The 25396-nt window shown below is 43.7% G+C and overlaps 2 protein-coding genes across 4 annotated transcripts in view; one reads left to right on the forward strand and one right to left on the reverse strand.

Moving 5' to 3' along the window:
- Positions 1 to 12405, forward strand: LOC146687910 (uncharacterized). Of its 2 annotated transcripts, XM_085438477.1 has the most exons (19): positions 1 to 340; positions 1669 to 3830; positions 4483 to 4615; positions 4748 to 4868; positions 4962 to 5066; positions 6793 to 6880; positions 6966 to 7127; positions 7266 to 7319; positions 7794 to 7894; positions 8082 to 8210; positions 8320 to 8416; positions 8505 to 8574; positions 8780 to 8916; positions 9030 to 9256; positions 9437 to 9502; positions 9866 to 10070; positions 10248 to 10346; positions 10764 to 10952; positions 11248 to 12405. In XM_085438477.1, the coding sequence occupies exons 2-19, from the start codon at positions 1962 to 1964 to the stop codon at positions 11476 to 11478; spliced, it is 4083 nt and encodes a 1360-aa protein (XP_085294603.1). In that variant the 5' UTR covers positions 1 to 340; positions 1669 to 1961; the 3' UTR covers positions 11479 to 12405. The 2 variants fall into 2 exon arrangements, with proteins under 2 accessions (XP_085294603.1, XP_085294604.1); XM_085438478.1 differs by lacking the exon at positions 10248 to 10346.
- The window catches only part of LOC146687911 (integrin alpha-6-like), a 17243-nt gene continuing 3737 nt past the window's right edge, over positions 11891 to 25396 (reverse strand). The window contains exons 2-26 of one of the 2 annotated variants that reach the window (XM_085438479.1): positions 20342 to 20469; positions 20152 to 20231; positions 18790 to 19054; positions 18512 to 18643; positions 18181 to 18394; positions 17881 to 18074; positions 17679 to 17776; positions 17143 to 17267; positions 16966 to 17061; positions 16803 to 16864; positions 16509 to 16675; positions 16282 to 16425; positions 16089 to 16198; positions 15770 to 15926; positions 15610 to 15684; positions 15412 to 15491; positions 15176 to 15250; positions 14984 to 15086; positions 14682 to 14852; positions 14466 to 14567; positions 14252 to 14362; positions 13733 to 13828; positions 13482 to 13607; positions 13226 to 13310; positions 12622 to 12685 (exon numbers count right to left, since the gene is read on the reverse strand). In XM_085438479.1, the coding sequence (XP_085294605.1) occupies positions 13242 to 13310; positions 13482 to 13607; positions 13733 to 13828; positions 14252 to 14362; positions 14466 to 14567; positions 14682 to 14852; positions 14984 to 15086; positions 15176 to 15250; positions 15412 to 15491; positions 15610 to 15684; positions 15770 to 15926; positions 16089 to 16198; positions 16282 to 16425; positions 16509 to 16675; positions 16803 to 16864; positions 16966 to 17061; positions 17143 to 17267; positions 17679 to 17776; positions 17881 to 18074; positions 18181 to 18394; positions 18512 to 18643; positions 18790 to 19054; positions 20152 to 20231; positions 20342 to 20469 (2980 nt within the window). In that variant the 3' untranslated portion in view covers positions 12622 to 12685; positions 13226 to 13241. Of the gene's footprint in view, positions 12686 to 13225; positions 13311 to 13481; positions 13608 to 13732; positions 13829 to 14251; positions 14363 to 14465; positions 14568 to 14681; positions 14853 to 14983; positions 15087 to 15175; positions 15251 to 15411; positions 15492 to 15609; positions 15685 to 15769; positions 15927 to 16088; positions 16199 to 16281; positions 16426 to 16508; positions 16676 to 16802; positions 16865 to 16965; positions 17062 to 17142; positions 17268 to 17678; positions 17777 to 17880; positions 18075 to 18180; positions 18395 to 18511; positions 18644 to 18789; positions 19055 to 20151; positions 20232 to 20341; positions 20470 to 25396 lie in introns of both variants that reach the window. The other variant, XM_085438480.1, reaches the window with a different exon arrangement.

Consider the following 25396-nt stretch of genomic DNA (forward strand, 5'->3'; position numbering starts at 1 on the left):
TCCAGTCCATTGAAATCCAGTCCAGCCCATCTGCCACACAAGCCAACCTCTCAGACAGACATAGGTACTGCACCTACTCACCCGCTGGCATCACACAGACACACAAGGCAGGAGCACGCACAGGTGCTGCATCACTGCTCCCATTTTGCCTCACACACACACACACACACAGGTAGACAGTGGGAGATCTGGCTGACTGCACAAACCTGCATCATGCACACAGGTGAATATTCACACCAAGCCTGCCTCTGAGCCCAATAGAGGCTCTGCTAGTGACATTTTTTCTTTACTACAGACAGCAACTCTGGCAGTGATGCTGAGAAGCAGGAAACAGGTGAAGGTAAGTGGATGTAGCACAGATCTGCATGCTTGGTAGAAGTTTAAGAGAGAACTACCATGTTTAGCATTATGCAATAATATGGGGGAAAGCTACAAAACAGGTATTACAACAGATGGCATTATTAGCCTCACAATGGTTAACAACCACCACTAAATATGAGACTGTAATAGGCTTTAGTGACCAAAATAAGACTTTCCACTGAAGATAAATACTTTATAGGGCACAGATGTTACAACTGACTTTTTAAATGTAGGCTAACTTGCCCGAGGGCTGGTACCCACTCACCGTCAGTGCTACACAGTTACTGGAGTAGTTTGCACAGGATTACAGGGGGATAATCCATTTACAGTATTTAGAGACATGAGTCGCCATCTGTCTGTATTTATCTCAGCAAGGGAGCCGTCAGCACCGACTGACAGCAGCAGCACTTTTATGGTGAGACGAAACTGTCGGGGACGGTCTAGAGAAAGAGCTATTACTTTAATAATATTCCAGTTACTTTCTTGTAATTTAGCTAACCGCTGGATCACGAGCCCTAACGCGAGTGTGCGCCCGCGACCTTTAAACTGCGCGCGCACACTCGCCAGGTTGGTGAACTTTGCTGCCTTCACATGCCGTCGTGAAATCCGAGCTCCGAACGACAAATTTGCGATTTCATTTTTGCGAGACAGTTTTAGCTAGTCACAGTTAGTCCGAGGAAAAGTCTTGTGCCAAGAAAAACACTGCTTTTGCAGTAAGCTGTCAGAAAGGTGGGTGTAGGGTTGCAATGAAAAGAAAGCTTAACTGACCCGGGCTTGAAGCCAGATTCCGTTAATGTGACTAATTAATTTATCTAATTGGAATTTTTTTTGCCTAAAACGTTAAGGAAACAATAATCTAAATAAACTGATTTAGACTATCGTTGATATTAGAAGTGCAAAAATGCGCAAGCTTATGTTAACACGCCCTCAATCCTTTTTTTCGACAGGGCGTGTGAACTTAAATGTTGTCTAGAAGGGACCGCAAACAAGTCTAATTGTGGATACCTGTGTCAAGTAGATATACAAAAATGTCTACATGCTACGTTTTTATCTTTTAAACTGTTCTGGCGATTGAAATTCTTCGATAAAAGAGTGAGTATTTTTTTAAAAATGTGTTGTTCTTAATCCTGGCACTGGATAGTTTGTCTCAGTCAGTAACTGAGGTTTAGCGTTTTGTTTTCTTCTTTGATTCAAGGGTTTAAGGACAGAGCGATGCTTTATAGATTTTGAGGCACCTAAAAAGGTATTATTTATTTCATGTTTGTTTGCACTGTACGCCTACTGAGCTATTCTTAATGTGCTTTTCAGGAGATTTTCACTGTGGTGGTGATAATGAATTGAAGAATCTGGAGTCTACCTTATGACAATGAACTTCCCAGACCAAAAGCCTGCCTTTAATGTTTGCTGTCATCACACAAATGCAGTAAACTTGTAAACCACCAGCTTTTGTCAAGAATATCTTGCCTTATTGCAACCATTTCACTGTACCAGCAAGTCTTCAAACATTTGCCTTTCCCCAGGTGCTTTGTCTAGCTACGAAAAGCATCTATTTCAGATTGTCCACAGTTTCTCTCTTAGCCAGAGAACCTCCAAATTTTCCAATGATGCGGACAGAGAGCAAAGGCCGAAGTGCCTCCCCTCACAGGATAACTTACAAATCTGATTTCCATGCTATCAAATGCTCATTCGACACTGGGACCAGTTTACAGCCAGGGACCAAATCTGCTGCTGCCCAGCGCTCTGCTGTGCACCCTAACAAGCTGGAGTCCAGCCTGTCAGAGCCCCTAATGTCCTGCACCAGCACCAGTGGTAGCACAGGTTGCAGAAGTAGAATCCACAGCACCAGGGGGACCAAAATCAGAGATAACATCTTTCTTCAAATGGACAGCCAGCAGTTGAAACAAGATAGCGGCCCAGTGCCAAGTTCTGGCTCCACGGTGCTTATTTCTCCCCCAAATCCTAGCATACAGCTCCAGACTTCACCTTTTCCTGGATCCAGGTGTTCAGTCATCAATTCCTCATCTGCTCTGAGCACTGTAACAACAAATATTTCTATCCCAGAATCCTCCCTGAAAGATAAACCATCCAGAGCGGAGGAAATTACGGATATTGACCGAGCTGCTCTGGCACAGAAGTTCTCTGTAACTCGAAGATTGTTTGAGAGCAAGATGATGGAAGATGGGGGTGGTGGAGGCCAGGTTTCAAAACCCCTGATTGCCAGGGGAAGCAAGGGGATGGAAGATGGGAAAGTAGAAGTCAACAATGTAGAAAAGGTGGAAGAGGGAAATGGGAAAAGGAGGAACACAGAAGAGGATGGCTTAGATAAAGACAAATCCATGAACCATATCATAAATGTTTCCTTGCTGAAGCCTTCTACACCATCTTCACTGACAAGGTGCCCTAAATCCCCCGTCTCAGATATTCCTGGCGATGCATCCAACAAGTACAACTACTTTGACAAAGACGATCAAATCAAAGTATCACAAACAGAAGGAGAAGCATCCTGTCTTAACCCCTGCTTGACCCCTGAGGAGACGCTTCGAGCAGAGTTGGTCAGCATAAAAAATGAGTCATCAGAAAGTGATGAGAATGAAGAAGGGAAGGAGTGGAAAGAGAATAAATGCTGGATTAAGGATCAAGTGACATATATTAGTATAGCTCCAGGTGAAGAGTCCTCAGTGGATGATGTGTTTGAGGAGCCTAGTGTGGAAACACAGGGACCTTACAAATTGGAAAACAGGGTGGTATTACAAGTACGAAATGTTGGACCAATCATTTCATCAGGAGACCACCAGAAGGAGCTGTCAGGGAGCATGACAGAGAAAGGAGGAACGGAGGATGGCAGGGATGTTGGAAGAGACAAGTATCTGCAGGTGAGTGAACAATGGGAGGGTGGAAGGGAGGAGCAGAACAGAGAGTTCGTAGCACGGGCTGAGGAGAAGTCGACAGAAGAAGGAGGCAACAGGGAAAAAATGACTGATGCAGTGGTAGAAGAGAGTTTTGGTGGGAAGGAAAGGGTCATCGTGCAAGAGAAGGAAGTTTACAACAAGGCTGTGGGAAAGGGCAAAGGTGGAGTGGAGGAATGTAGACAAAGTCAAGAAAAGGAAAATGGGAAAGAAGAGAAAAGTAGGAAGGAAGAAGGCAGAACACCTGAGCTGCAAGCAGAGTTTGCAACTGAGGAGGTCAAGCATGTAGCATTAAGAGGAGGTAGTGATGGAAACACTGAAGCAGGAGGTGGCAAAGAGGCCCAAAAAGAAGATGCATTAATCAGTGGCATTGAGAACAAGGCTTTTGCATATGATCAGGAATCCCAGTCCCATCCAGAGCTTTCCACTCCACCAAGACAAGAGTTGGAAAACCAGCTTTTGTTGGAGTATGAGGAAATTCCCGGTGTGCCTGAACTTTCCGACAAGGAGAATGAGGATGGATATGCCGAGAGGAAGGTCAAGTTCTGCTCGGCACCAATCAAGGTAGGGAAACCTTTGTGAAAAATAACGCAAACGTTAAGGGTTTGCAGGCTTTAAGCTACCATTGCTCATTTTATTGAAAGCTGCAAGGTCTGTAAAGTCATGCACTTGAGAAACTCTTTTGTCGTAGATTTGTGTGATTGTCAGTTCCAGCTGCTATTTGAATCTGAGTAAGCGAGGTGTTAGCCCAAAGCAATGTTTCTAATCCATTAAGAGAGGAGGAAAGACAAGATTCCACACGCTTCCCTCTGTCAGCGCTCGGCTCAGAGCTGCCTTTACACCGGAAAAAGATCCCGCGGCATTAATCTGGATCGATTATAACAAACTACTGTAGCAGTGGTCAGTGTGGCATCAGTAAATGTCATATGGAAGTTGTGTGTGTACACTTAGATATTTTGCAATCCTGTAATTGTTGGTACAGTTTGCTCAAGTGTTTGCATTTACTCGATCCGATGCTGGCTCTCACACTAACCACATTTGTCTGTATAAACAAGGTCTTGTTGTGTCAATAGCTGCAGATCTTTCTAGTCAGCCCACAGTGAACATATGCACCAGATAAGAATGCAAAAAAACAGGCATTTTCATTTAGCCTAAAATTGCCATCAATGTTAACCTAAGTTGAGGCCTTAATTGCATGATGAATGGTGTGTTTCAGGTGTACAACACCTATTCTAATGCAGATTATGACAGACACAATGAAGATATTGACCCAGTGTCTGCTTCGGCTGAGTTTGAGCTAGAGAAGAGAGTGGAAAGGATGGATGTTTTTCCAGTGGAGATAAAAAAGGGTTTGTATGAGCATCTGTTTTTCCTCTCTCCTCTGATTGTTAAACGTCTAATGATTTTTAGCAGTTAATGTAGCTAATGTAAGGATAAATTCCCAATGTCTTCACTACCTTTTTTTCCCCCACACCCTCCAGGTGAAGATGGACTCGGCATCAGCATCATTGGGATGGGTGTAGGTGCTGACCAGGGACTGGAAAAACTTGGCATCTTTGTCAAGACAATCACTGAAGGAGGAGCAACCCAGAAGGATGGAAGGTTAGCTTTAGTGTCTTTATTTTTTTTTTCTCTGAATAAAACCAAGATAAAGGTAGATACTCTCCTCAGTCTGTATGTGTTTATCTCTGTAAGGATTCGGGTGAATGACCAGATAGTGGAGGTGGATGGAGTGAGTTTAGTTGGAGTCTCCCAGCTGTTTGCAGCCACAGTCCTTAAGAACACATCGGGTCTCGTCAAGTAAGTTACCACACAGCAAGTTTTTTTTTTTTTTTTGTCTGTGACACGTCCTGATTCTTGTTATGTTGAACAGCTTTGTGTATTTTTGCTGTTATCTTAGACCAGCGGTCCCCAACCCCTGGGCCATGGACCAGTACCAGTCTGTGGGTCATTTGGTACTGGGCCGCAAGAGTTGAGACTAGGATGTGAAATTTATGGTTTTCAGGGGTTTTATCATTAACTCTGTTTCCCTGGGTCTTTTCCCGTGTTGTAGTTGTGTCTTATTTTGAAAGAAATATTTACCATAGCGACCCGAGAGCACTAAGGGGCAGAGAGGAGGACGTTACTCTCAATGTTGTTGGCGCATTTCAGGAGAACGCTGCTAATAAAGCTACACAATTACACAGTGAATTTGCTTTTATTATTATATTTACAAAATACCACAGTTTTTGTCTTGGTTGTATCATTTTACTTGTTGTATTTATCCGCGACACCTTAAAGGCTGGTCCGTGAAAATATTGTCTGACATTAAACCGGTCCGTGGCGCAAAAAAGCATGCGGACTCCAACATCGTTTTTTTGGTAAACCGTATATAAAAGTGTGTTTGTGCACTTCTTTGATATTCCACTTTAAAAATAATGTGCAAAGATAAGTGACAGGGCCTCCTAAGATGTCTAAAAGTTGTATAAAGATGAAACAATGTTAGTGCTATAAATAAAGTCTTCTCAGATATTTTTAGTCTTTTATCATAAGGGTGATATTGTATTTGCAAGGTTAACTCGGTTAACACATAATATATTCTTCACAGTACTGTCTAAGATTTTCTTAAGTCTGCCATAGTGTGCAGGATTGTCTGTCAGCCCTTCAGATCATAATGAAAAACACTAATAGAAACATTTTAATTTCTTTTATAATAAACACTTGAGCACCTCATATTGTAGGTTTTGGGTGCCATCTGGCAAATCTTTAAATGCCAGAAATGAACACATCAGCTCATTATTTCCTCTTCATGACACCCTCATGTGGTCTGTCTTTTCACACAGCAATGTTTTGGGGTTTTTCTTCTGATATAAACTTTGAAGCAACATTTATAAATCGCATCCAACATTTTTGGATAATCTGAGTGTCTGTAAATGCACCGACATTTAGAGCATGTTTAAAAACAGTCAGCGCCTGCAGCTATACTAATGTACGATGACAGCGTACCACCAACACTCAGAGTACATTTTGACACGCCGCAGCAGGATGAACCCGGTAGTAAATAATAATGACGAATCAGTTTCCAGTCGGCTGCTTTAGTTCAGGGGTCGCCTTTGTACTTTTGCACTTGTTATCTGTGTTTGCTGACTGGCATTAGTTGTCATGCCATCATTAATGTTATTGGTGACACCTGAAAAGTGGGATAGCTCCTCCTAGTGAGGATGAGAAAGTGAGAAGCAAGGGGGCACAGCTGCCAAATGGCAAATCCTGCTTCATAAACATCACCGCTTATGACTTGCAAGAGTGCAGCGATAATATGTCACACCAGCTGATGAAAGACAAAGAATACATCAGTGTTTCCTTGTCTCTCTCAGGTGCACTTTAGTGTTTGAAAGATCTGCCATGAGTCTGCAACTTAAAAAAGCATCCAGAATGTCTGCTGTAAAACGCACAATTTAACACAATCTGCACAGGTGTGTGGTGAGATGGAGTGATTGATCACACCTGTGATTGATTTCTGGGGATTTTTTGTTTTTTTTTCCTGCAGGTTTTTGATTGGCCGAGAGAAGGAGGGGGTGGAGAGCGAGGTGGCGCGACTGATAAATGAAAGCCTGGAAATGGATAAAAGCAGAAAGGTGTGTCCTCTTGTAGAAGTGGGGGAGGTTGGCTTGTTGTAACTATTTCTGTTCAATTTAACTGTGCGTGTGTGTCTATATGAAGAGAGAAAGAGATGGCAGAAGAGTGGAGGACAATGATTGCAGCATATCAGAGAAGGGCTTGGTGTTTGATGAAGAGGAGGCGGAGGATGACTGCTGCGAAGAGGAGGATGTGTCCGCTCTTTCGGGTCTAGACAACTACCAGCTCTGCCTCAAATACCAGCAGGTACTCTGTGTTCAACCAGAGGTTTTAGCTTGGATTCATATTCTAAAACTAAAAGAAATGCTGAAAATCTGCGTCCTTTCTTGTAATTGTTAATATATCCAGGTTTATTCATGAATTTGCTCTTTAATGTGCTTACAGCTTCAGTCCAAACTAAGAAGCAAAGCAACCCAACTTGAGCACACTAAAGAACAGGTAGGTCACTCAGTTGAGGTTGAGGCTCTGTGTCTCACTCGCAAACCAATGACTGTACTCACTTCAATACACTACCTTCGCATCCAAATTTGGAAGCCTCTGACCCATTTAACTGTGTATGAGACGCCACAGAGTGGAGTTATTAGGACATGGCTGCTTTCCAGCACTCCTCGTCAAGCCCTGCTTTTTCTGCCTTTGACTTGAAGTAATCACCACTGTGACATAACTGGGTTGGTGAAAGCCTTTCTGAAAGAAATCTTTCTTCTGCGTTGAGTTTTGACTACTTCAACAGCTTTGATGGCACAAAGCAAGAGGAAATGTGTCGTTTCTCCAACAAATGTCTTGACGCATACGATCTAACAACATGAAGGCCCTTTTTTTTTCTTTTTTTTTTTTTTTGGGAAGACATTTTTTTTTCCTCTTGTGCACATGACATGCTTGCATTGCATAAAGATAGTTTTGTCTGTTTCTTAGTTAAAGGCTTGGGAGGAGCAGCAGGCCTGTTGGGAGAGCCAGAAGGCTGACTTGGAGCAAAAAGTGGAGGATGGAGAGGACAAAGCAGACAAACTAGAGAAGTACGGTTGAGCAGCTTCAATGCTCTGTCCCATTTTTGTGATATTTTTCTAGAGCGTGTGGAATAGAAAAGCATTTTACCGGAGCAGGCATGAAGATTAAAGGCTGCAATTGGAGACTGTTGATAAATACAATGAAGATTATGATGTGGGTTGATAAGGTGCTAATGAATCCCACTCTGTTTATCAGGTATTGGCAAGAGGCCCAGACCCTGTGCAGAGTTGTAAGCCAGCGACTGGCTGATGCCCAGAGCCAATCAGAAAGCCTGGAGATCAAATACAATAAGGCCAAGAAACTGGTCAGAGAATACCAGAGCAGGTACTCATGAAATCCTGCTAACTCCCTAAAAGTGTTACTAGTGAGCATGCTGTGCAAGTTAGTCAAACTGCACCAAGGTGTCTTACATGTGACTTAATGTGTTTTTAAGAGAGGAAGAGGGGGAGAAAAGGGAGGCAGATTTGAGGAGAGAAATGGAGGAGAAGGAGAGGCAGCACAGAGAGATGATTGAAAAGCTTCAAATCCAGGTGAGGGGAGGCTTTTCAGTGCTTTGAGGATTTATTTACCTGATCCTGACATTTCTCTGTAGTCATTGTTTCTCATTGTGTATCACAGATTGCACAGCTAGAGGGAAAAGAGCCAGTATCTGAGAGAAAGAGCCACTCAACTGACACTTCAAACACCGGTGAGCATCAGTTTTGGTGACAGTGAAGTGTCTTTGCATGTCTGTTTGACTCGGCAGCTGGCTCTACATATTACTGATGATAAATTATATTTTATTTTTCTAGCTTCAGAAGCGGAGGAACACTAAGCTTTTTGAGTTGTCTAATGCAACTTCAGTATGGAAAATTATTATGTAATTTAAATAGGCTTTTATGCATTTGTCTCAGGCACAGACTGGTCGATTCCAGTTCCTAATACCAGCCGTTTAGACTCCAGCGCTCACAAAGCCAGGGCTCAGCTAGCCCAGAAATCCAAGCGCCAACCGCCTTCACGAGACAAACTCAGAGAGAGCTTCAGAAAAGGGGTAAGGAACAGTTTTGTTGTCTGTCTTCCTTTTTTTTTTTTTTTTTTTTTAATATGAAACGGGGGTGAAAGAGATGCAGTTTCTAGCTGTGATCATGTCTTCTCTCACTACAGGAAGAAGGGGCCCTGAAAGCACAAGAGGGACGGTCACTGTCCGCACCCACAGCGATCCGAACCAGTAGAAGCGACGTGTCCAGCACCTCATCGTTCCCAGCCTTCAGTCCTCAAGCTGCAAACAACTCAGTCTTCACCCCTCCAATCTACATCACGGATACCACCCCGTCCTCGCCGAGCAAATCCTCCACCTCTAGAAAATCCAAAAGGAAATTTCCCGACTTCAGGTGGCGGCTCTTTTATTTTGACTCACACTTTCTAAATTTAAAGCCTTAAATTGCTCTTCAGCCTCAGAGTTCTGATGGTTTTGCCAAACATGCTGAATATGGCACTGAGTAAAATTTTGCTGGTTGTATTTTTTTTTTTCTTGTATTTACTCTTTAAAGCTTATTTAATATTTCTTTTAGTGGCCTTCGCAAGTCTCTCAGCAAAAGAAGAAGCGAAAAACGCAGCAGGACGTCTGTGAGCAACAGGTGTGGTGACACTAATATGGGTGGGGGGGGGAAGAATGTTTTTAAAGATGTGAACCTAACATCTGTTTTGAACACTACTGCTCTTGACAAAGATGAAAAATGTGCATACGTTTTAATATACGTTTACTGCACATTCACCCAGTGTATATACTGTGTGTGTGTGTGTGTGTGTGTGTGTGTGTGTGTGTGTGTGTGTACATATATGTTCTTCCTCTACACCCCCCCCCCCCCCCCCCCCCCATTTTTGCACATGTCGAGGAGCGTGTCAGGCTACATTTCACTGTGTGTTATACTTGTATAACTATGCATGTGACAAATAAAGAACCTTGAACCTTGAATGAGGGCATAACTGCTCTTCTCCAGGGCATCCAGTGATGACCTGTTGGATGAGCCCGCTGAAGTCTCTCCATCAGGCTCTGTCACCTCCATGCCCTCTTGCCTGCCATTTCCTTGGTTTGGCGAGAGAGGAAGAGAAAAGGAAGAGGAAGGGGAGAGTAGGCGGGAGCGACTTCGGTCTGTATCCAGCAGCAGTTTGCCGTACCTGACCACCTCAGGGAGAAGACAGCAGGTAAGAAAATGAACCCACAACCTTCTCGGCGTGGCCCCTTCTTCCTGTCTCAGCTTTCTGACGTAGAGCAATCTCATACAAACACAACCTCATTTCAAATTGGCTTGCATGCTTTTGTACATATGCAGTAGATAATGAACTATCTAGGCACCCCAGTTTCATTTCTGTTGGTTCCAGAGTATTGGCTCTCCAGTGGGCTGTTCCAGTATGGTGGGTCATGTGTCTGATCACTCCCTCTCTGGACACTCTCACACTTTCACCTTTTCTTCCACTGAGGTGAGTCTATCCTTCCCTTTCTTTTCTTCACTCTTTGCTTCCCCCCGGGCGTTCTGTCCAGCTTTCACACACAGGCTCTTTAACCTCCTAGGACCTGGCATCCACATATGCGGACATCACATTTTGGGTTATTTAGACCAAAATACTCAATTTTGCTTTACAAGGGCCTGATATCCACTTACGAGGACATTATACTGCTACTGTTCTATCAAAATTTTAAATGAATATCCTCATATGTGGCTCTTTTCTTAAAAAAAAAAAATCTGGTAATTCTTTGCTTTGACGTTCTTGGGCCCCAATATGCCCAAATATCAAAGAGAAATGAAAAATGCATGCCGTGGAAGAGTTTGGGTCTTAGGAGGTTAATCTCTTTAATCATAGCTTCCTTCTCCTGCTATATTCTTTCATACCCCTCAGACTTTGGACGATGACCCAGTTCCCACGAACAACAACAATCAGTGGCAAAGTCGACCCGTCTTGGAGTGGAATAACCAGCAGGTGTGTCTGTGGTTAATCGCTATGAACATGGATAAATACACATCAGAGTTTGCCGCCAGGAGTGTGGATGGGACACAGCTTCTCAACATGGACAGTGAGAAACTCAAGGTCAGCAGATGAGCTACTGCTGTTGGGGGCAGGAGCCAAATGTTTTGTGTTGTGGTGTAACTATATAGGACGATTTATTGTGGACTACTCTGCTCTTCATGCTGGTTGCAGTGTTTCTTAGTAATCACAACAGAGTAGCCTTGATACAAAGTAGTCCAAGTGATTGAGGTTTTACACTAACAAATTTTAAACTTGCTTCTTGTTAAATGTGAAGTCGGTCCCCCGTGTGAGGTCCAAAACGGCATGTGTACCAAATCCACTAGTACCCCATTTAAACACACACTTTTGTTATCAGGCTTTGGGCGTGTGCAGTCAAAGTGACCGTTCTGCCCTGAAGAAAAAGCTTAAGGAAATGAGGAAGAGAGAGGAGAAGGACCAGAGGAGAGGAGCGAAGAGGCTGAAGGAGGAAAAGGATAAAGAAAACGTGGACAGCGATGGCAAAGAGAAGTCAAGGATGAGCGAGGGGAAGCCCCTGAAAGACGAAAGACGCAGTGGAAAAACTGTAAGAACAGAGTCGCTCCTGTGAAGGAAAGACTGAGATGAAATGAGATGTACACCACCAGCATGAGTGTGTGTTTGCGGTCTCTCGCAATCAGAACTGCACTTCTACTGAACTAATAGAAACGTCTAGATCGACTGAACACATCTGTAGACTTTAAGAATGAGACCATTAGTCTTCAAATCAGCACTAAGGTTCAAAGCCACAGCACTTGCCTCCTAGGTATTCCTTTAAGTGTGAATTAACTGTATTGCAGTCTGCTTTTTTTATTTTAAACTTGAGTCATAATTTATCCTTTTAATATTTAATGAAGTGCTGATTTAAGCACTCAAGTATTTGCTGTACATGTTGGGTTTTTTATGTCTTAATAAATAATGCTTTCAGCATCTTGTTGTTGCTAATGCTCATTCAGTGTAATCACACCCAGGGAACACGGATATTAAAAAAAAAAAAGTTTATTTGTTTGCTGTCGGGCTATTTTGTTACAATGTAGTAATTTCAAAAGATGAATTGTACAGTGGATATCTACAGCCCAGGTTCTCAAACTGTAGAGAAACTGCAGTATCTGTCAGTCAGAGGCACTTTAAAGGCAGATGTGTGGTAGATTTAAAAAATATGGGAAGCTAATACAGCTTTAGTTTTTAAAAAAAGGAAAAAGAAGTCACTTGTTTGCACTGCATGATTCTTTGGTCTGTAGAGCGTGTAACGGAAGATACTCCTTGTGAGAATAAATACGAACTTTTTCCAAAACGTACAAAAAAATTGTCCAATACATTCAGAAACATTTTAACCCCAACACTGAATTTCCACAACACAAGCACCAAAGCTCCGACGGTTGTGGTGCTGGACCATGTCCCACACAGCACATCTCCTTCCAGTGATTCATGAAGACTTATTAAACATCAAATCAGCCCCTGAAGCGTAATGTTTGATCCTGTATTTTTTTTTTTTTTTTTTAAACACATTTGATTATTTACAGTCCTCACTGTACAAAGGCAAGGCAGCAGGAAATTTATGAAACTGGAGTAAATCCGTAAGCGACGGTAAATCTGTGGTTTTTCATTGGCTGTTAAGAATAGTGTTCATTGTCATGCCAGGTTGTCATCCAGGGTTTCTTTTCCAGGTTTTCCCAGTTAGCATTTCCAGAATTTATCACCCTCTCCTCCCGTTTGATCCGAACTGCGTTGTAACTGGGAACCTTATCTTCGTATTTGGCACGTTTAAAAAAGCCACACTGCAGAGAAAAGAGGGAAAACAAAACTCAGTATTCGGTTTGAGAACGAGGCCATTTAAAGACGTTCAGAGAAAGCCAAGCGGTTTGAGATGTTTGTCATCGGTCTCTTTCACAGGTGCCAAAATGCAATTAATCCCATAAGAGGCGTAGATGAGCCATCTGCGCTCCTCTATACAGGAAGAAAAGGTGTTCAGTGTCCCCCGTTTTTAAATGTAGAGTGAAAGAAACCTTCAGACCGTGTGAGTGCAGGTGTAACAGCAAGAAAACAAACTGGAGACAGAAAAGGGGATGAAATCAAAGAGATGCAGAAGTTACCCCGAGTCCTCCTTAGAGCTTTAAGAAACAGTCGTTGCTTATCAGCCATCACCTCCCCTGGCCATGCATGTAGTAATACACACTTTGTTTTTGTTTTCTTAAATGGCACGTCACAGTGTGAGAATTGCCCACAGCCTGCCTAGTACCAGAAAGCAGCACTTTTGCAGCAAGGAGGAGCAAGACAAAAAAGGTTTCACTCAGTCATGATAGGCTGGGTAATTTTACCCTCTGTCTCTTTTTTTTATGCATTTGGTGTCAGTCTCTCTTTGTCTGACGGGTCCTCTTTATTCTTTTTCCCAAAGACTCCACACTGAGGAGAGGCAAATTATTAGAAAATATGTGCAATCGCTATAATAAATAGTGACAGTTGTTCTGTACAAGGTGCTTCACAGACTGCTAGACGTTCACAGATTTAAGCCTGAAGGCTTTATCAGTAAAACGTAGGACTACTGGGATAGGGTCTGTTCTCCTCTAGCCCTACCTTCCAAAGAAGGAAAGCCAGCAGGGCCAGCAACAGTAGCCCGAACAGGATGGACAGCACGATGATCCACCACGGCACTCCCCCATACCGAGCCTCACGCCTCTCTGGGAAGGCCGTCAGTCTCACCTAGGGAACACAGCGAAGTGGCAAAACGTGATGTCATAGTGTTCTCTGTATACTGTACAAAAACTCAGGCTTTATGTTTAGAGGGTGCACAGAACTGTGTAAAATCTGCCGCTATGTTCAATTACCTGCGTATTAGCGTTCATCCGAACGGTGTTCTTTACGTTATCGAGGTGCAGAGCAGCGTTGACTATCACCTCCACATGATGTAACTTGGAATAATCCTGTTTGAAGAAAAGGTGAATCAAATCAAAGGAAATACAAAAGTAGAGATTCATGTCAATAAAGATGCTTTAACCCCTGAAACCCATATGTTATTTCTTTATGTCTAAATTTCCACCAGCAGGGGAAAAAAACCTCCCACATTAAGTCAGTAACAGCTGGAAGACTGAACTTTTTGGGGGATGTAATATTGACAGTTAACACTGTAACGCTGTCAGGCAGCTGGTGGTGTGATGGTTTGGGCCCTTTAGTAAAAAACTGCAGTCTTGAGGTCAACAATAACAGTTGTATCAACCCATGTTATCATAATTCAACTGTTATTTTTGAGATTAAATACCGAATATAGATTACACTGTTGCCATTGAAAAACATTTGGGGTTTCCTTTTTTCAAATCCAGAGATAACAACTGAGTACAACCACTTACCTCGATGAAGGTGCTATTCCAAAGGCGAGAGTGAAGACTGATGGCTGCATTACTGTCCAGGCTCCGCAGAGGGCACCTTATCTTCACACATTTTGCCCCATCGTCACAAGACTGTTGACAAGGGAGTACAAAGTTACTGCCAAATGCCCGTTCAGCTGGCTGAAAGGTGCATAAAATAATGTAATAGTCTAGAACAAACAAAAGGTTGCATTACCAGAGTTTTTGATTTCTTGCTCTCAATTAAGCGTAAAATAGTGCCCTCATCACTCCCCTGTGTTCCTGAGACTTCTCTCCTCTTTCTTGTGTTAACTTCTTCCTGAAATAAGAAAAGAAATGTATTTAGTTTATTGCCATTAACTCAACATCTTGTCAAAATAAAATACATTTATAAATTCTTTCATGGCGATGACACATTAACGTGGCGTTTTACCTTTTTAAGAGGATTAATCTCACTTTTAGGTGTGCACTCTATCTGATCCCCTCCCATGGTAGTGATTTTCATCAGGTAAAGCAGCCACTTTCCATCCGCTGTCTCCTTTGGCCAGTCAATGATGAGAGTGGCGGTCCCAAAATCAGTCAAAGGCCTTCCCAAGTTGATTATCTGTAAAAACAGGAAGTAGTACAATTTAAGTTGAAATGTTCTTACTCGCCCCGTTCAGAACACAAAATTGTTGGATTAACGATAAATTCAGGAAAATAAATGAACGATCTAGTTGCTTTTCCTGTACTCACTCTGAAGTGATGTGTGATGGCACTGCCAATGTCACTTTCAGTTTTAATGGCCGTCTCGCCTTTGACATCTCCCGTAAAGTAGACCTGAGATGGCGTGGCTTGTCTGCAGAGAGAAAAAATACACAGTAGCCAGCATGAGTCAGTGCACATCTATGTGTTTCCTGCACATTTATGTATATGCATGTTTCTTACCCTGACACAGAGAGTTGTAACTCAATGGCCACCTTTGCCTTTGCTTTGACCGGCACTAATTGCTGCATGCTAGTTCTGTTGAAACAATATTTACACAGATATCAAACTACAAATTTTATTCTAACATACATAAACTAAGTTTGTTATATTCCAGTAGTGTAGCTATTGCATTTGCAGGTGCAACCAGTGTTATTTAGCAGTTGGGGCTGCAGGATTACAAGCTCGGATGTACTTACGTTTTCAGTTGAAGATTAACCTCTACTTCAGAGGTGTTGAAAGATATGCCAGCTGTACCCAAAATAATGTAGAAGGTGGTCTATAAACATACAGAGATCCATATTTTATTCCGTGCTCTTATTATTATTTTATTAAGTGTTAATATTTATACATGTGGAGGTGAATTAGATGGTGCCAAACTGTGATTTTTCGCTCACCATTTCTCCCTTTTCAAAGGGATTTCCAAGATCACAATCGACCAGAGAACCATTTCTATTGGCTTGGCAGTTTACCTGAAATCAATAATAAGTCCAAATCAGAACTAAAGTGGGTGTCTGTGTATGTGAGAGAGAGAGAGAGAGTATCAGACACACTTACTTTATTAAGCAAGCGGGTTGCAGAGTAGGTTAAGGAGCTAGGAAAAGAAGCGATCATGGAGGCTTCGTACGCATCATCCCCACCTGCATTGCTCACGCTGACCTCTAAGGCGATTTCCTTCTGGTTACTGAGTGAGAGCACCGGCACACCATTCTCCCTTCAAACACACACAAATCGTGAGCCCGTTTGATGAAGTGTGCACATCTTTCACAGCTCGGTGCAGGGAAACAGTGTGCGAACGCATCTCAGGATGAGCATTTTAAATTAAATTTTAAAAAAGAAGAAAACGAGAGAAAGAAAAGTGTTTTTATAATCTTACTTTGGTAACGGAATGAATTTTTCATCGTTCCAGTGGCCATAGTTATATTCCATCTTCAGATTGCTCTGACACACATTGTCAGACCCACAACCGGTCTTCATGAACTCCACCTGCAAACGACATTTTCACATTTAAGAAATAACACAGAATAGGAGGAGACATCACATAAACTGAATAAGATGGGCACACACACCACTGATCGAGTTGGCTGTGACGCTTTAGCATCCAGGACCGGCTGCAGCCCAGGACCTGAGCTCTGTCTGCGTTTACGTCTGCCACCAATGATTTCCACAGACACATCAATGGGGATCCCGCGTAGCTTGTCTCGAATATTTTCCTGAAGCACGACAACATAAACAAAGCATTACGCGCCACCGGCAGTTAACTTGGATCGCGAGAGAATGCAGAAACCTTCGATACCTGCAAGGCGAGTTGTCGTTCAATGCACTGTTCCACTCCTTTCCTGTCCAAAGTGATGGTCCCTGAGGATTCATGGCTACTGCCAGGGGAGGAGTTAATGAAGGCCGCCCTAGTTTTAAGATTATTCTTCCTGTTTTCAGTGTCTGCCGCAAGGGTGTATTTGACCTCTGGATGCAACAGAGAAAGAAATACATTGTAAGTGAAAGTGAAGTATTGCTATGATAATAAGGGGAGAAAATGCAATAATGAAGATTGTTGCAAACTAAGGAGAAAAAAAATTGTGCCTCAACCTACCCAGTTTTGGAGCATAACTCACAGGATTGGCAGAGTAGGAGAAGCACGCTTTAATAGTCAAGCTGGGGACACAATCCAATTTATGTACAGTCAGACAGAGCACAGTTTTACAGCTCAGTGTTGAAGAAGTTTAGAAATTCAATAACAGATTGGGTACACGCACCAGAACTTGCTATTGTTTTCACAGTTGTTTTTGAGGAGGTCAATTTCCTTTGGTGTGATTGTGATTTTCTTCTGGATGTCAATAACCGGACGGGCTCTATGAAGAGACGACTCGGTGAGCTTTTAAGTAAACAGGACGAGAGATAACACAATGTGATCCATGCGCCAGCTCACGCACTTGTAGACGAAGACAGAGTCTGAGAGGGATCCGACAGCCAGGTCAGGGTAGGAGTTGTAATCCAAGTCCATGTTTCCCGCCAAAGAGTAGCCAAATAGTTTCACTCCTGAAGGACCAGGCAGCACCTGACGGAGGAGGAACACATACCGTCATCAAAGCCACGTATTGTACAGCATACATCCAGATACTAAAAGCACGCTATCTTTTAAAAAAATATTATTCTAATTAAGATGCTAAATTATAGTTATTTACTTCAATTCCAGAACAGAAAATCATGTTTTATTGGTTGAATGTTATGCTTTATGACTTCTCCAAGAAGTCCAGAGTGCCGGCTCAAATCTGTGTATAAAAATGTGAATTCGGGGCAGCGAATTCATAATGCCAAGCCAAAGCACGTGTCATTTTATGGCGCCTATTCAAAATAACATGACTATTCCCCTTTGTTGAGCACTTGGCAGCTTGGCAGCACTTTTCTGCCACAACTAACAGGCATAACAGGAGAGTAGAAAGATAGAAATCAGGTGTTTATTGTGTACCTGTGAGGCTTTTGGAGAGATTTGTCCTGTAGCTGATCCATAGTAGATGTAAACCTTCCCTTTGCCCTTATCATCATAAGGAGCTCCCACTGCAAAATCTGGCATGGAGAACAACAACAGGGTGGTTATGTATTTCTGCTGATGTCAAGACTGACTAGCAGACCACAGTATACGTGTATATGCAGAACTATTGCATGCTCACCATCATAACGATCCAGATTGATGTCTCCCAGGTTTTCTACAGCCAGGCCAAACATTGAGTCCAAGGGTCCATCTATTCTGGTGGGTGTTACTTTGTTCCACTTTCCAGCGTTGTTGATGTAGACGTAGACAGCTCCTCCAATATCTCCATCCTTCTCAAAGTACTGTGGTGCCCCCACCACAATGTCCTCCCAGCTAATAAAGAAAACAGCATTGCACATTCATTAGAATAAAGCCACAGTAGCAACAGCGACGGTGCAGAAGTTGCAGGTTGCTGTTTGTATCATCCGGCATCACTCACCCATCCTTGTTGAGGTCCAGCACCGTAAGATCGTAGCCAAAAGATGAAGCCAACCCCTCGCCTTCTAGTGAGAACTCTTTAACTAATATGTTGCTTGTTTGGCCATCTGTCTTTAGCAGTACCACCGCTCCACTGTGGTTTGCTCTGGGAGCTCCAGCCACCACTGTTAGCTGGCCTTTCTTAGTCAAATGTTTACCTGAGTCCAGGGAGAAGCCTGACACAAAGAGACAAAGAAGCGATTCCTTAAATAATCAAAGAACCATGAAGTGCTAGAAAATATGTCTCTGTATAAAGCGAATTACTGGAATCACAGTCAGGTTATAGTTTTTACCCAGGTAGCTACTGGCAGGAACAGGGACCAGGTCAGGGTTCTTTTGGTTCTCGTCTCCTGCCTCATATGGACCATCATCAAAGATGCCCCTTTCTATGAAAGAGTCATTTTTCTGCTCCACGCGTACTATACCTTCAAGACGAAAGCAGAGGGGAGGCTTGTAAGTATTGACTGAAATAATCCTCACAAGCACATTCCTCTATTCTGATAGCTGGGAAAAAAAATTCATACAAAGTAGATTTATTACATTTCACAGTAAACATATGCATGCACACTACCTTTCCAGTTGTAAGCTCCAGGAGCCCCAAAGATGATGTAGTGGTAGTCCTTGTCGAATGTAGCAGAGAGGCCCTGCTGGCAGGAACCAAACATCTCGTGGCCTCTGGGCCTCTGGTCACAAAAATACCATCCACCTCCTTCTCCATTCTCATTTGAGTTCGTTTTTAATGACTGACTCAGCACGTAGCAGCGGCCAATTATGTCACGAGATTCCAACAACTCTGAGCCCACATTGGCCCGGCGCTGGTAGCGATGAGCACAGGTCTGCCAGGGGAAGCAGACACAGTTAAGTGCAGTGAATGAGACTAAGGTGTGCTTTGTTGGAGAGACGACGGTTATTTTTTTGACAATATCAATTTGTCGTTACATTAATAACCATCTGTTTGAACAACTAAACAGTAATAATTGTGTGGATGCCTATGGCATCCACACAATTGAGTTCCTGTTTCTCTTTATTCTTTATTATTCTAGTTGCTTCCGTACGTTTTTTGGACGTTAACTACTCCTTCAACCTTCAAGCTCCGTTCAACCTTTAAAAAATTCTGCTATTTCTGCTAATGGGTGCTATATCTTTTGGTGCTCATAACTTCTATACTTTTTGAGATATTGAATTTTTTTTGCAATATTTTTTGCCTATTTCTGCCATATTATCAGTGGCCTCACTGATTTTCCTTGCCGGCTTGACCTGTGTTTTAGCTCAGTGAGATGAGCGTCCGTTCACAGACTGGGAGGCCCGGGTTCAAATCCCGCTTATGGCAACATTTCTTTCAGTCAACAGTTAAACTTTTTTAACTCTTTTCAACACAAATTTCAACTTTTTCACCTCTTTTCAGCAGAATTTTAAGTTTTTTCACCACTTTTCAGCAAAAATACCAGCTTTTTCAGCTGTTTTCAGCAAACACCTCTTTTCAGCAGAAATTCTGCTGATTGAACTCTTTTCAGCAAAATTTTAAGTTTTTTCTGCTGTTTTCAGAAAAAACCTCTTTTCAGCAGAAATTCTGCTCATTCAACTCTTTTCAGCAGAAATTCTGCTTATTCACCTCTTCTGTAAAATTTTCATCCTTTCCACCTCTTACCAGCACAATTCTGAGCAGCTTCTGCTCATTTCAGCACAATTGTCAATCTCGCCACCTCTTCTTTGTGAGAAAGAGGTTGGCTCAGTGAGCTAAATAGCTACCTTTAGACCAGGAGGGCCAGGTTCGAATCCTGCTCAGGGCAATGTTTTGTTTTTGTTTTTTTTCTCAACTTTTTCAGCTTTTTTCACCATACATCTTCAGCGTAAGGCATCCACACAGCATTTTCGCAGGAAATGCAAATTTTTCTAGTTAAATTTGTGTTCAGATACAAAAAAAAAACCTTACCACAACCTGGCCTCCTGGTCCCTGACTTTTGACTGTCACTCCCATCCACTGATTTTCTTTGTCCTCTGTGGCCTTATTCTCTACGCAGGGATAAAAACAGGCACAGAGAAGACATTGCAACTCGACTTAATGTTTAAAATGACCAAATTCATATTAAGTAAAAATGCTCAAATGTCAGCTAATGTCTCACCGTCATTATCAAAGATAACCCTGCTGCAGTCACTGGTTGTGGTGCTCATGTCACAATTGTAGAGCCCTCCTGTCACGGCAGATTTTTGACGGCTCAAAGCTTTTGCTCTCGGGGCACCAACCAGCAGCCTGCAACAGATCCATGTATGAATCGGGCCCATACGCACTACAATCAAACACTCATTGTTACTCTGTTCTGACATACATTTATTAGCATGAGGTACAATCTGGCATTTCTTTCACTTGCACAGAAAATGATCACACATTCCACTGATACTCACACATACACACAGACTCACAAACACATATGCACATCCGCCACAAAACTGATGTTCCATGTCCTCACAGTGAACAGTCAAACTGAGTCAAAGAATCCTTTCAGGTCGCCTGCTGAGGATGATTGCACACACACACATATACACAGACTCTGCCTTTGTGGTCCAAAAAAAGGGCAAATGCCACACCCAGCCATCGATGATGGGCCTCCAGATATCAGGGTTTCCTACAAAGTGAATCAAGTCAACAATGTCATCCGTTGAAATTAAACTCTACACGGGTTTTCAAGGGAGAGAGTAAAGCACTGCCAGTACAATGATCCGTCTTTATCCAGCTTGCTTGGTCTGATCGCTGACCTTCAGAGTTAAGGTCGTCCGGCAAACTGTCATCCACAGATAAAATAAAGAAAAGCCATTTTAGCTGAAATACAAAGCATCCTCAGATACAAACACCATCCTGAAACATATAGCAGAGTAAAAAGCTGAGGCTTTATGAAACCATCATATCAGCTGTACAGACACCGAAAATGGTAGATATCAAACTAAACAGCCAGCCTACTGAGGCAGTATAAATCATGATGAATACTAACTCCAGTAAGGGTGATGGGTAATCACAACTATTTATGGCATACAAAAAATGGCAGATAGATGTCCAAATAGTCACGTACATTTGGAGTAAATTTCTCTTCCGTAGGCTCCTTTTGCACGACGGACAAGTACACTTTGTTTATCCTGTTTCAACCACTGGATTGGTTTGGCCTTGTTTCAGAAACCAGAACACTATAATTTTTGCTGTTATCCACCCATTAAGTGTCCCATCCAGCCTTTTTTAAATTATAAGGGGACGTGAATGACACTTGACGGTTCATACCACAAAGTCTGGATTCAACTCTCCAGCTCCAAGCTCAGTATGCAAAAAACAGAAAACATGTTATCACACTAAAATTCTTGCAATGAGCTCAATTTTAGTGAGTCATCACCTCAAAAAGAGAACCGGTAGGCTAACAGTGAATTCCAGTGGATGCATATCCGCTCCCAGTATCCTCTGGGACACAAGAAGTAATAACAATGAATAGGAGATTTTAAAAAAAATCAATCTCTCTCTCTCTCTCTCTCTCTCTCTCTCTCTCTCTCTATATATATATATATATATATATATATATATATATATATATATGCTAAGCAAGCCTACCGCAGACATGAGCGAGACAGATAAATATGAAGGCATGCCGGCTCGGACGTCGCCCGGATCAACAAGGTCCGCGTCAGGTGTTGAGGAACCAGGGCACCCTGACGAAAAGTGGGCTACTGGAACAAGAAGGCATCGGTGGGCAAGGGACGAAAACAGGGCGTTGTTGGAATGCTACTACGCAAGTAACCCCGGCGGAAGGGGCTACATGAATAGGATGAGGGACCTATGGATTCTTCGATACCCAACATCCACAATGACGGCGAAACAACTAGTAGCTCAGTGTTCCAACATTCGAAAGAAGGGACTGCTCTCACAGCTAGAGATTGACGAGGTACAACACAAATGCTACGGCAAGGAGGAGTCAGGACGCCAGGTCAGGGGGGAGATATCATCACCCCCACCCGAGATTGGGTACATAGCCCCAAGTGCGATAGGAGAAGGATCGTTGAGTGCGAGAGGAACTGACCTGAAAAATAGGATCATGGCCAAGCTTGAAACCTGGATCCCCCGTAGCCGGTTACCAAGATTACGTGAAGTACCCTCAGAAGGTCTGCTAGATGATGTTAATGCAGCACTACGGGCAATACCTACAACCACGATTACCGACACTAACAAGCTGATCTACAATACGGCAGCAGTGATCAGTGAGATGCTTGGCTACAAGTTGAACAGCCACAAGGGGCAGTACCCTCCATGGAGAAGGAGGCTAGAGGGCAAGATCAAAGTAGCACGGAGGGAGGTTAGCCAACTAACGGAGTTGCAGAAAGGTGCGACAAATAAGGTGCCTAAGAAATACAGCAAGCTGTCCATACCTGAGGCCTTGGAAACTGCCAAGCAAAGACTCACAGCCTTGGCCAGCCGCTTGAGGAGGTACACCAGAGAGATAGAAGGCAGGAGAATAAACCAGCTGTTCTCCACAGAACCAGCAAAGGTGTACTCTCAGTGGCAAGGGAACAATAAGAGAACAGCACCACCAAGGCTGGAGACGGAGCAATACTGGAAGAGCATATGGGAGAAGGATGCAACCCATACCGGCAATGCTCAGTGGCTAGTGGATCTGAGGGCAGACCACAGCGACCTCCCTGAACAGGGTCCAGTAACCATCACAGTGGCAGATATCCAAGAAAGGGTCTCCAGTATGAAGAGTTGGACAGCACCAGGGCCCGACATGGTTCACGCCTACTGGCTGAAGAAGCTGACTGCACTCCACGAGCGTCTGGCAGCACAAATGAACCAGCTGCTAGTTAACGAGAGACACCCGGAATGGCTAACTGAAGGCCGGACGGTCCTGATCCCCAAGGACCCCAAGAAGGGACCGGTCCCCTCCAACTACCGACCAATAACCTGCCTCAGTACTACATGGAAGCTCCTGTCAGGCATCATATCGGCTAAGATGAACAGGCACATGGGTCAATACATGAGCGGGACACAGAAAGGAATTGGCAAGAATACCAGAGGTGCAAAACACCAGCTACTGGTAGACAGAACAATCAGCCGAGACTGCAAGACCAGACTGACCAACCTGTGCACTGCCTGGATTGATTACAAGAAGGCCTATGACTCAATGCCCCACAGCTGGATACTGGAATGCCTAGAATTGTACAAGATCAATGGGACCCTAAGAGCCTTCATCAGGAACTCAATGGGGATGTGGCGTACAACACTAGAGGCCAACTCCAAGCCCATAGCACAAGTTACCATCAAGTGCGGGATCTACCAAGGAGATGCTCTGTCCCCACTGCTGTTCTGCATAGGCCTGAACCCCCTCAGTGAGATCATTAACAAGACTGGCTACGGATACCGACTACGGAACGGAGCAGTTGTCAGCCACCTCCTGTACATGGATGACATCAAGCTGTATGCCAAGAGTGAACGAGACATCGATTCACTGATCCACACTACCAGGCTATACAGCAATGACATTGGAATGTCGTTCGGACTGGAGAAGTGTAGTCGGATGGTAACAAAGAGAGGGAAGGTAGTCAGAACTGAGGGGATTGAACTACCAGAAGGCAACATTGCAGACATAGAGGACAGTTACAAGTACCTGGGGATCCCGCAGGCAAATGGGAACCATGAAGAGGCCGCTAGAAAGGCTGCAACCACCAAGTACCTGCAGAGGGTCAGGCAAGTCCTGAGGAGTCAGCTGAATGGTAAGAACAAGATCCGGGCCATCAACACATACGCCCTGCCCGTGATCAGGTACCCTGCTGGGGTAATAGGCTGGCCAAAGGAGGAGATAGAAGCCACTGACATAAAGACAAGAAAGCTCCTGACCATGCATGGAGGGTTTCACCCCAAGTCCAGCACCCTGAGGCTGTACGCTAAGCGGAAGGAAGGGGGCCGGGGACTGGTGAGTGTCAGCACCACAGTCCAGGATGAGACAACGAACATCCAAGAATACATTGGGAAGATGGCCCCAACTGACCGAGTGCTCAGTGAATACCTCAGGCAGCAGAAACCCAAGAAAGAGGAGGGAGACGAGGAACCATCATGGAAGGACAGGCCCCTGCACGGTATGTACCACCGGCAGATAGAGGAGGTGGCTGATATCCAGAAATCCTACCAGTGGCTGGACAAAGCTGGACTGAAAGACAGCACAGAGGCACTAATCATGGCAGCACAAGAACAAGCTCTGAGTACAAGATCCATAGAGGCTGGGGTCTATCACACCAGGCAAGACCCCAGGTGCAGGCTGTGTAAAGATGCCCCAGAGACAATCCAGCACATAACAGCAGGGTGCAAGATGCTAGCAGGCAAGGCATACATGGAACGCCATAACCAAGTGGCCGGCATAGTGTACAGGAACATCTGTGCCGAGTATAACCTAGAAGTCCCGAGGTCAAAATGGGAGATGCCCCCAAGGGTGGTGGAGAATGACCGAGCTAAGATCCTGTGGGACTTCCAGATACAGACGGACAAAATGGTGGTGGCTAACCAACCGGACATAGTGGTGGTAGACAAACAGAAGAAGACGGCCGTAGTGATCGATGTAGCGGTTCCGAATGACAGCAATATCAGGAAGAAGGAACACGAGAAGCTGGAGAAATACCAAGGGCTCAGAGAAGAGCTCGAGAGGATGTGGAGGGTGAAGGTAACGGTGGTCCCCGTGGTAATCGGAGCACTAGGTGCGGTGACTCCCAAGCTAGGCGAGTGGCTCCAGCAGATCCCGGGAATAACATCGGAGATCTCTGTCCAGAAGAGCGCAGTCCTGGGAACAGCTAAGATACTGCGCAGGACCCTCAAGCTCCCAGGCCTCTGGTAGAGGACCCGAGCTTGAAGGATAAACCGCCCGCAGGGGCGTGCTGGGTGTTTTTTTTTTTTTTTTATATATATATATATACTCAATCAGCTGATTGTCTTTGGAGTAAATCCAACTAACAATAATGGGTTTGTTGGGAGCTGAAAGTGACGTTAGTCTACTGCGCAATTTCTAAAACACAAAAACATTTAGCAAAGAATAGGAATTATTTTTATTGCTGCACATTAAAACCTTTTTGTCACATGACACGATGTGTCAGGAAGTGTGATACAGCTGATGTGCGGCTTCGCTGACAGTGACCCGGCTGTTAATCTAATCATTTACCAC

This window comes from Copadichromis virginalis, linkage group LG18, assembly GCF_057382275.1.
Source record: "Copadichromis virginalis isolate Kocher_CV1m ecotype Utaka linkage group LG18, C_Virginalis_male_GT1.1, whole genome shotgun sequence".
Lineage (NCBI taxonomy): Eukaryota > Metazoa > Chordata > Actinopteri > Cichliformes > Cichlidae > Copadichromis > Copadichromis virginalis.